At 25.5% G+C, this 11,019-nt stretch overlaps 2 protein-coding genes across 5 annotated transcripts; one reads left to right on the top strand and one right to left on the bottom strand.

Moving 5' to 3' along the window:
• Positions 1 to 245: 245 nt before the first annotated feature.
• Positions 246 to 7,154, bottom strand: LOC108000600 (equilibrative nucleoside transporter 4). 3 transcript variants are annotated; one of them, XM_062079642.1, is made up of 11 exons: positions 6,443 to 6,570; positions 6,174 to 6,345; positions 5,662 to 5,816; positions 5,331 to 5,459; positions 5,183 to 5,257; positions 4,883 to 5,106; positions 4,707 to 4,818; positions 4,453 to 4,620; positions 4,197 to 4,384; positions 3,861 to 4,101; positions 246 to 3,778 (listed from the first exon to the last, which is right to left on the bottom strand). In XM_062079642.1, exons 2-11 carry the CDS (start codon positions 6,341 to 6,343, stop codon positions 3,393 to 3,395), a joined length of 1,848 nt encoding a protein of 615 aa, XP_061935626.1. In that variant the 5' UTR covers positions 6,344 to 6,345; positions 6,443 to 6,570; the 3' UTR covers positions 246 to 3,392. The 3 variants fall into 3 exon arrangements, with proteins under 3 accessions (XP_061935626.1, XP_016916520.1, XP_016916519.1); XM_017061031.3 differs by lacking the exons at positions 6,174 to 6,345; positions 6,443 to 6,570 and adding an exon at positions 7,016 to 7,154; XM_017061030.2 differs by having other exon boundaries at positions 6,174 to 6,576.
• LOC108000601 (WW domain-binding protein 2) lies at positions 7,078 to 10,557 on the top strand. Of its 2 annotated transcripts, XM_017061033.2 has the most exons (6): positions 7,078 to 7,218; positions 7,518 to 7,852; positions 7,967 to 8,119; positions 8,290 to 8,481; positions 9,727 to 9,812; positions 9,897 to 10,557. In XM_017061033.2, the coding sequence occupies exons 1-6, from the start codon at positions 7,163 to 7,165 to the stop codon at positions 9,942 to 9,944; spliced, it is 870 nt and encodes a 289-aa protein (XP_016916522.1). In that variant the 5' UTR covers positions 7,078 to 7,162; the 3' UTR covers positions 9,945 to 10,557. The 2 variants fall into 2 exon arrangements, with proteins under 2 accessions (XP_016916522.1, XP_016916521.1); XM_017061032.2 differs by lacking the exons at positions 9,727 to 9,812; positions 9,897 to 10,557 and having other exon boundaries at positions 8,290 to 8,966.
• Positions 10,558 to 11,019: the final 462 nt, after the last annotated feature.

Below are 11,019 nucleotides of genomic sequence, written 5' to 3'. Positions count from 1 at the left end.
CGTAGAAGACTAATGTAAAAATCGATCACATTTCCTTCTCTTTATATTATTGTAATTAATAATACACTTTTAACGAATACATATGAAAATTTATTCAGAAAATTACTCCATGTCGCGTCTATCATACGAATAAAACATTGTAATGAAAAATATGATTATCAAACAAAAAAATTCTTCATATTTTTTACCCCACAATCTTTTAAGAAGCATTCTTAATTCTGTACATTCATGTTCAATATACTCCATTTCTTTTTTCTTTTCTTTTTTTTTTTTTTATTCATTTCATAATTCTATTACGTTTTTAATTATCTTCGTATAAATTCTTCTAATTACGTTCGATCGTTCGAATATATTTTATTCACGTGTCATTTCTTCTTTCTTTTTTTTTAAATTTCTTTTTCTTTTTCTTTTCTCTAATAATAATTTCAGCGGATATATCTTGGAACTTATTACAAGTTTATGATACAAATAAAGTCAATAAAAAATATACCGCCGCAATCGCGCAACAAACCACTAAAAATATCTTTCTAAGTTTATAATACGATTGTAAAATTGGAGTTGTCTCATAAAAAAATATCTCAGAAAGGAACATGCAACGTGAAAAGATTCGCCTTAACTTTATTACATTTCGATCCGCATGAATTTGTACGCATCATTTTTTTTCTTTTTTTTCTTTTTTTTTTTTTTTCCCTGTTCGTATAAGTCTCGCTTCTCATCTAAATTCGAATATTTTCGAAATTCGACCAACAAATGCTAAAACGTAAGGATGCTTAAAAAACCTTCCTCGCCTCTTAACGCGAGTCTTAACAATCTTATTTCATACGTGTTATATGTGTTATTTAACGCCATAACGAAAAAGAAAGTGTCTTATTATTTTGTGCATTCTAAAAATTCGAAACAAAAAAGAAAAAAAAAAAAGAAAAAGATATTCACGATACAAGAGAAATCATTGATAGAATCGATGATACGATACGATTGATATGATTAATTTGCATTATCTCGAAGAATTTGCAATTCGTGTATGTTATAGACAATTCTTACGTTATGTGTGTTACGTGTGTATTTGTATTGTGTATATGCTTCATCTAATTCGTCTCTAGGCATATTTGGATATACGAAATACATCTGCAAGCTGTTTGGATGGGTGGTATATTTGGTGAATATTACGCATATACATTTATCCATTAAGATGTAACTTTTATATTTGAAGTAATCCATCATCAGAACGTTCGTAAAAATGCTTCCGAGCCTTAAATTGTCGGTTAAGTCCATTTAATTCACGAGCTTGGATGAGCTTCATTATGTGATTTAATTTAAAAACAGAGTGAAAGGCATACAGACGACAGAGAGAGAGAGAGAGAGAGAGAGAGAGAGAGAGAGAGAGAGAGGAGGGAAGAAGGTAGGGAAGAAGGTAGGGAGGGAGGGAGAATTCTAGTAAAGAATCTATGTCCCTTTTTTTAATTATATGTTTAACTTCTATATCAAGACGCGTGAAAATATGGTCTTAGAAATTTGCAAGTGTATCTATCTGGTGTGTCAGATAATTTCAAATACTATAAAGATCAAAAATATTTGATTTATAATCCGTTTTACACAACAATGTAGGTAGATATGTTTCGGGCGTATAACATAGATAAAAAACTATGCGCTCGAAAGAAATACATGCTTTTCTTTTTTTCTTTTTTTTTTTTTTCTTTTTTTTTTTGTCCTCTCTTTTTCTTTCACAAGGAAGTATGTTGTGAGTATATGTATCTTACATTTACATAATATTAATTATTCACGCAGACATGTAACAATTTCTTACAGTATATACTGGCACGATAAATAGATCGTGTAAATTTGCTACATTTCAACCATTGATCTAACAAGTGCAATTGATCAGAACTACCGAGAAAGACACTGAATTTTGGTTTGGATTCAATTCTTTGTGTCCTATTAGTCCAGTTGTTCTGGATAATTCTACTAATTAATTTAAAATTAACAAGTTCAAACAAAAAAAAAAATTCGCTATATATATCGAACTATACGAATGATTTAATCCGTAAATGATACGAGATTAAATACGATTTTCAATACTTCTATGTTCTTTTTTTCTTTTTTTTTTTTTTTTTTTTTTGCTTGAGCAGAAACCTAGAAAATGTTTCTTATCTTTTAAAATTATCCATATAAACAACAAAATATGTGATATTAACATATTAGGATTGTCTCTATAATTGTTTGTTGTTTAAAAGGATTTAAAAAAATTTCTTATTCTCCTTTTTACGAGTAACAAATTGTAATAACTATATATTTAAATTTTTTGTCCTTCCCATTCAACAATAAAAATAACAGTAAATTTGTTTAACAAATTAATCATAATAGTGTGAAAGACCTTATCTTATCATCGAAGAAATCTTTTAAACTTTTTTTTCTAATTTAAATAATTATTCTATAAAAATTAAATGGAAATATTTATTCTATTTTATCATGTAATCTAACTTAATTGCTCTGTTTTTATATTTTATTGACTGTCAATTTTTTTGTTAAAAATATTTTTCGTCATTCTTCAATGACGAATGAAAATTCGAGTAAAATAATCACTATATTATTTAAATAGAGAAGAAGGTAGGAATATAAAATAAAAATTTAAAAATAATAATTTTTTATATCTATATATAGCAATGAAATTTTAAATTTTTAATTATCAATTATAACTTTAAAATTTAAAATAAAGGTCAAAATAATAACCATTCTTTCATTAATATTTATTAAATTTTTGCATTTTTGTTTTTTAGTTATGATTGAATAGAATAGAATTTACATACATTAAAATATAAAATGAATTTTGTAAAGGACTTATTTTATGAACTTATTTCTTTCAAAAAAAATTTTATTAACTTATTTCTTTCAAATAAAAATAAAATACTTCATATTACTTATATATATATATTTGCTGATTCTGTCTTAATTTAAAAAAAAAATAAGAAATTCACAAGTTTCAATTTAAATTAAATTACATTTTTCTAATTTTTTTAAAATTTATAATATTTATGTTTGTATTTCATATTTGATATAACATTTCCAAAAATTATTCATTTTACTTTTTCATAATTATTTTTAGTCTAAGTCAAGATCAAGAAACATATATCTCTACCTTCTTCTTTTTAAATTACAAGATTCGAATGTGTGTGTGTGTTCAATCTGGTGTGTTCAATTTTGTGATTTTAATTAAATCTATTGAATTAAAATTTTTTTAAAAATTATATTCTCTGATTTGATTGATATGTTTTAAAAAACGCTTCAATAATATAAAAAATAATTGTAAATAAATAAAATTCCTATTTATAATGATTTTCTAGAAATTTTATTCATGCAGAACACCAGATTCAACACAGCACACAATTTTTCATGTCCTAGTGTTGTAAAATTGCATTGTTCACCGAAGTAGTAACGTTAAAGGAAATTTTCGGTGATATGGTAGAAGATTCCGTCATAGCGGTAGTTAACGAACTAACGGTGTTATTAGACATCAAGCTAGATGTTGATAAAAAATTTGATAAAACAGTAACGGTAGTATTTACCTTCGATGTGACGTTTTCTGTCAATGTGAATAACGTGAAAAACGTAACATCTGTCAAACTGCTTGGTGTCGTATTGTTAAATGGTATTGACGTTAAACTTGGTGCTTTATAACATACGTCTTTCGACTGAACTGGTAACTCGAAACGAGTATCCAATATGTATGCGAATAACGAGCCCACTGTCAAACCTGTAGTATATGACAAAGTCATGATATTGCCTAAAAAGAAATACGAAATGATTATATAAGAAATTAATTATTACGATAAATTATAATTGGTAATAATATGTTATACAAGTACCTGCTAACTCCCGATGTCCTTCTGGTACTTTAGTAGGTGCCTGCATCATTGGAATGGAACCAACGATACCGTTTGTAACACCAAGCAAACAAGAAAGTAACAATGGATATCCTTCGTTAGCAAGTATTGGAGTTCTTCTAGGTAACGCACAAAGTAAAAATAAAGGAATCAATACAACTCTAACGCTCGAGAATAATAATAATTGAGTGCGTTTCCAATCGTAAGGAATCATTGCAAGCATCTAAAATGTTGAATAATAAAATATTTATATATACATACATATATAAAATATATATACACAAAGAAATATATAGTATACATTAAAATTACATATACCTTGCCAATTACATCAGAAGCATTAAAAGCGGTCATCAAAATTACTGGCATCCATGATCCAAGTTTACAAGAAATAATTTCTGACATAATTCCAGGATATAAACAAAGTGTTACAAAATATGCTAATCCAATACTGCCCATGTATGGAAATATTATTTTTGCCACTTCAAATCTTGCAAGTAAACCCTCTTAAAAAGTTTTATTATGTTATTACTTATTTTTGAAGAGAAATATTTAGAATAAATAAATATCGTACTTTTGATTTCAGGCCACGGTTTACTGGCTTGAGTTCCGTATGTACCCCTCATAACAACTACATCTTCGACTTTATATGTAGGACCAGCACTACCGGGAGGATTTCCTGATGGTGCGCCAGGTTCGTATACAGGATTACTGAATGAAAACGGCGAATATTGATTTATTCCTAAAAATAAAAGAAAAATTATCGATTTACTATCAATCATAAATAAATATTTTTATTCAACATATTAGAAATATATTGTGATTTACCATTTAACTCGGTATTTCCACTCGTGGATTCATTTCCTAGGGGGCTAGTCTGAATCTTAAGGACACCGTACTGACCTTTCGAAGGATCTCCAATCTGATCCAAAGGATCCATCTATTTGAAAATAGCAAGATCAATAAAATTCTTCGATTAAAAATTAATGATAATTGATACATACTAAACCAACATCTTCTGTCGGTTCTAATGTAATACGATTTCTTTCTTGACACAACGTTATGTAAAACTGCACGAAATCAGTCTTGCGAACTTTTTGATTTAATACGAAGCACATTAGGATCGTGCTATTCGATACAAAAAAAAACATAGATGTATTGCTGCGTTCATCATCCAGCAACGATTTGGTTAATAATCGATTGATAGAGACCCAAAGACCGGCAATGCCTACAGAAAAATGCATATTCATTCTTTGATATTTCATTGATTTAAAAGAAATTATTTAATTATTTTCATTTCTCACTTTCTCCAATCATCACAGCTTGTGTGTATCGACTGGGAAGCATAGAAGTATATCCATAAAAGCTTGATTGTTGGACTGATTAAAAAATTACAAGATTTATTATAAAATACCAACTTTCATAGAATTCATGACAAAAAGTATTTTTTACCGGTGCAGCCGAGCGATACTATCGCAACGATGACTAAATTAATCGTGTAAGAAGTAGCCACGTCAAAAGGCTCCCACCAAATTTCAGATATCACAACAAAATTTAGAGTAGCAAAGGCTACTAGATATCCTGAAATTTATTTTTTTAATATATCAAAAAATATTTTAATATAAAATGATATTAATTAAAAGTTTGGAATCATTATACAAAATATATATGTTATATTGAAATTCAAACATTCAAAAAAAAAAATATTATAAATTTATAATCTTATTAATTTAGAAAACGACTATTAAAATGATTCCAAATTTTTGCATTTATTAACTCTTACCGAAAGTTATTCGTGTATTTAAAGATAACGTTTCAATCAAAATATTATTTGCAAAAACCGCGAAAAAGGCCATAATAATATAGACGACTGACATATCGAATATTACAGTAGTTCCGGGATATCTCGCTTGAAAAAAGTCCACTGCTATGATAAAACTGCAAGAAACAAAAACATTTTCGTTATATAATAACAATCATTTATGAACAATAAATTTATTTAAATAGTGTAATAATTTTAATTAACAATATATTATTAAATACAGCCACAAGTTCAATAAGTTCAGATAACAATCTGATAAGATTAATGGCCGATTTTCAATGAAAATGAAATCTAGATTCATAGATAAAATACATCAAAATACGAAATAAAAATGATTTCTGTATTTTAATATTAGCATGCATAAGCATGTATTATAAATTTGAATCTAATTTTAAGAGAATAATATAAATTATAGTCACAGAGGTCTTTGACATTCTATTGTCGATACATAGAGAAAGTGATTGCGGCATGACCTGTTGTATGGTAAGAGAAATCCTATACCGCCAAGTATAAGGGCAAAATAAATGAAGTTGCATTTATCGACTGGAGGAGACAAATGCGTGAATCCATTGGAGAATTTAAATTCATTCATGCCCCTCGCTTTTCCTAACTGCACATAGCCTCGGCTCAAATTTTCATCCATGTCTAGATGATGGACGCGTATTACGAATAAAAAATCAATTAATCGTTGATCGTCTTATGATTCCATTGTTTCGAAAAAGTTTCAATTGGCAGTTTTTACTTAAAAAGATGGATTAGTTCTGCTGTTTCCACGCACTTTCTATCAATCGGTCAATTGCACCTGATCACTACCTTATTTATTTCTTTCCGCGTAATACATACGTGATTGTCTTCATACACTAGCGCATGCTTTGAAATTTTGCGGCATTGATTTCTGCGTGCGCACCGCATCTTTTCTTTCTAATATACCGCGATATTTGAATACAAAAAATTATATTTTTTATTTTTTATTAACATTTTAATATTTTGATTATTTTATGAACAAATTTCAATGATACTTTTTATAATATTAATTTCGAGAATTAATGTAAAATTACAATTGAATATTTTCGTTATATTTTATAGTATTAGTATCATATCAATTTGTTAATTATATCTTATTTGCATATAGCATATATATATATATATATATATATATATATATATATATATATACATGAGTCTTATTTGTATTTAGTTAAATATTTTAAAAACTATCAAGAAGGTTTAAATTGAAAAAGATAATTATATATTTATGTAAAATATCAATTGGTTATATAAATGTATAGATATATTGTAAATACTATGTACTTACTAGTTATTACATCGTTGAACATATTGTATTGAGATAAATGCGCTTGCGCACTGCGTCATATAGTCATACTTATCATTTATGAATCAGCTGACGAAGAAAGATTGTTCCTGCAAATTTTAACCGTATTGAAAGAAAAAATAAAAAAGTATGTCGTTAAACACAGCGCACGCTAACGGCGGTGTTTTAATACACGCTGGAGAATGGTAAGTTGTAAAATGTATTTATAAATTTTAAGGATGTTATCGTTCTTTCACATGTTCTTGCTTATGACGTTTCTACAACGTAGTTATTATCGTGGCCTTCCGAATGTAACTTCCTTTTTATCAATAATTATTTCTCTGAATAAGATTATTATATAAAAAAATATATAATATATTTAATCTTTTAAAAAAATGTTTAAAATTAATTAAATTAATATTTGAAATCATATTTGTTATTTATTTTTTTTCCTATATTATAACTAGTATGATATATATAAATGATAAAATATTTATTTATTTAGCATATTATTATTCTGTGATCATGTCACAATGGAATTTCATGGACAAGAACAAGCAGAATTTATTGGTAGCAAACGTGGCAGATTATATTTAACTACACACAGAATGATTTTTAATGCCAAAGATCAAAAGGAAAAAATGCAATCATTTAGCTTCCCATTTATAACATTGAGTGAAGTTGAAGTAGAACAACCAATGTTTGGAGCTAATTACATCAAAGGTAAATGTCGTGCTCAACCAAATGGCAATTGGATTGGAGAATGCAAGTTCAAATTACATTTTAAAAGTGGTGGTGCAATAGAATTTGGTCAAGCCATGTTAAGAGCTGCAGCAATGGGTAAATTTATTATCATTAATTATAAATTAAACATAGAAATTTTAATAATTTTAATAATTTTATTATTTTGATGTTATAATATTTTTTTATATAAATTGTTGTATTTATTTTTAGCTCAACAAAATGGACCTGTAAATGATGCTCCACCGCCATATCAACCTCCAACATCAAATTGGTATGCAGCACCACCACCTGCTTATCAAGCAGCACCTACAGGATATTATGGATGGTTACCACGAAATGATGCTTTTTCAGATACGCCACCAGGTTATTCTAGTTTTCTTTAAGATTTTCCTATAATATATAATATTTTCATTATAATATATATAAATATATAATATGTAATATGTATCATATCAATTTTAGAATTAACATAATTTAACATTTTAATATTTCATACATATAAAGAATATATATATATAATTTATATTATATAGCCAATAGCGTATATATGACGGATATGCCACCTCCATATCCTGGTATAAATACACCTTATCAAGGATATGCAAATGTACCACAAGGTGCATGGGGAAATTCCAGTCAACAGCCTGGTTGGACACCACCTCAACAAAATGGTGCACCTGGGTGGGCTAATCCAAGTTATAATGCCCAACCAATGTCCCAAGCAGGTGCGTATCCAAATTATGGACAGCCAGCATATAACAGTTATTCGCAAAATCCTCCTCCATATACTCCATATTCTCAAGGTAATAATTATGTTCAATCTGGCTATTATCCACAACAAAATCCTTACAATCCATATCCACCCAATTATTAATTTTATGTATCAAGCTATATATGTATGCATGTTTATATCATACTTTATGTGATAAAATTTTTGAAAATAATTTTTAAAATAAAATGTAATAAATATATTAATTAATATGTGTTAAAGACACAAGAAAAAAACATATATTATACTATTCTTTATAATAAAAAAATCATAATGTAATATACATATTATAATGAATATTGAATTATTTTTCGATACTTTTTTTTATCAATTATTATTGTAAATTAAGATATTATATTTTTGTTGCTTCTACCATATAATAGTTTTGTGATAATCATTATAATATAAAAACATAGTATGTCATTAAAATTTAGCCAAATATGTCTTGCTGTTTTTATTTAACCCACCAATTTAAAATATTGCTTCATTATAAAAATAATATAAGTTTTTTTTCATCAAAATAATCGGAAAATAGTGTCATATTTTTTATTTCATTTAGTGAACTTTAAAGTTTTGAATTATGCAACATTATTGCACAATAACTTTAGTTCACCTGAAGTAAGGTTGACTTTCACTATGCTCAGTTATTATCTCATAGTTGTCAAAGATAGTTCGAAAATTCACGAAGTTTTATTAGTCGTTAATCATTTTTAATATATTTGTATTTTAATATAAATTATAAAAATTAACAACTTATTAATTTTATTATTTTTTTGTTAATATAACATTTAAAAAATCTTAAATTATTAGTAAAATCAACAATTCATTCAACCAAAGTATTTTTTCATAATATAATGTTATTTGAACTGAATAATATTGTTTGAAAAATTGTATTAATTTAATAATCTTTTAGACAAAATATTTTACATATATATATATATATATTTAAATATTCTCAATAATTTTAATTATATGATCAAATTTAATAATACTCATAAAATTATATAAAAAGAATTAAATTACAAAATATTAAAATAATTTGTTTAAATATAAAATATAAATAATTTTTATAAAAAATGCCAGATCGATTTAAATTTACTATATCAAATATGTACAAATGTATGTAACTTTTTATAAATTTAAATATATTTTTAAGTGAAAATTATTTTTTTCAATATTTTATTTCTTTTATTTTTTACAGATGCAAAAGCAGCAGAAGCTGCTCAAAGTGCTTATTATGATCCAAATAGACCACAATGTGCCTATGTTCCACCTCCTGCATACTATGTAAGTAAAACATCATTTATTAAATTTTATTTTTAAAAAATTTAAGAAAAATATTAAATAGATATTTATTTGTATATATAATAGGAAAGTCCACCAAGTTTCCAGCAAGCAACAGAGAAGAAAGATCAATAATAATGTATCCTCAGTGTGAAAATGTTGCTGAAACATCAACACAATGTTGTTGTTCAATTAGTATTATATGTATAATATGCTACTACATAGCAACAGGTATATGCATTCCATTTTAGATTCTGCTGTATTGTTGTTTTGATGTGTGTAATAAAACGAAACAATATTTCTATCTTTCCTATATTATTCACAATTTTTGAATAACAATGTATTGTACTTTTATGCTTCAAAGTACACAAGTATTTATACTTACTATGTAAATTGTATAAATGATCTATTAAAAAAAGCTTTGTTGTGTTTTATGCAATTAAATGGATATATAAAATAAAAAAGTTGCTATGCATATATACATATGAAAAAAAAATCACATCGAAATGCGTTATCTTTACTCATATATTTTATTAAAAATTATAAAATGATATAAAATTATAATATATTTATATATGTACAATACATTATATATATACACATATATATAATTAAATATAAAATAACAATTGCCTTTTAAGTAAAGTTTATATATTAAATATATATGTAGAAAAAATTTCGATAATCAAATCATGTTTAATTCATGTATATCACTTCTTTATTAAGAAAATAAATTGTTTTATGATCATTTGTAGCATATATATTCAAATATACATTATTTATATATATTATATAAATATTAAATAATTTATATATATATATATATATATATATATATATATATAAATTAATATATTAAAATAATATAATAATATAAAATTAATTACAGCATAAATTATTAATACTTATTATGACCTAAAATCTTGTTAACTTTTATTTCGACTAGTTTTAATTATGGCAAAAACAAAGCATACATACATATATATATATATATATATATTCAAAAAGTATATGATAAGTATATTTAATATGATCTACAATAATTAGAATGAACAAGTAATCTAAAATATTGCAAAATTTAATCTTTTATAGATTGCATTAGTAAATATATATAGATACATATAAACATATATATATATAATATATGATCATTTAAAATATTATCTCTAAATATTGTATTAGATAAGAATTTCATATATAAATAATGTAA

Source organism: Apis cerana, linkage group LG9 (genome assembly GCF_029169275.1).
Source record: "Apis cerana isolate GH-2021 linkage group LG9, AcerK_1.0, whole genome shotgun sequence".
Classification (NCBI taxonomy): Eukaryota; Metazoa; Arthropoda; class Insecta; order Hymenoptera; family Apidae; genus Apis; species Apis cerana.
The sequence above is the reverse complement of the archived record's forward strand: the minus strand, read 5'-3'. Positions and strand labels throughout refer to the sequence as shown.

What these genes read in the sequence shown, in the direction of transcription:
- LOC108000600 (XM_017061030.2), bottom strand. Translation starts at nt 6,343, where the DNA reads ATGGATGAAAATTTGAGCCGAGGCTATGTGCAGTTAGGAAAAGCGAGG. An exon ending in AAATACACGAATAACTTTCG is followed by an intron (nt 5,460 to 5,661) that starts GTAAGAGTTAAT and finishes AATAAATTTCAG; the next exon opens with GATATCTAGTAGCCTTTGCT. An exon ending in AGGACATCGGGAGTTAGCAG is followed by an intron (nt 3,779 to 3,860) that starts GTACTTGTATAA and finishes ATTTCTTTTTAG; the next exon opens with GCAATATCATGACTTTGTCA.
- LOC108000601 (XM_017061032.2), top strand. Translation starts at nt 7,163, where the DNA reads ATGTCGTTAAACACAGCGCACGCTAACGGCGGTGTTTTAATACACGCT. An exon ending in TTAATACACGCTGGAGAATG is followed by an intron (nt 7,219 to 7,517) that starts GTAAGTTGTAAA and finishes TTATTTATTTAG; the next exon opens with CATATTATTATTCTGTGATC. An exon ending in GTTAAGAGCTGCAGCAATGG is followed by an intron (nt 7,853 to 7,966) that starts GTAAATTTATTA and finishes ATTTATTTTTAG; the next exon opens with CTCAACAAAATGGACCTGTA.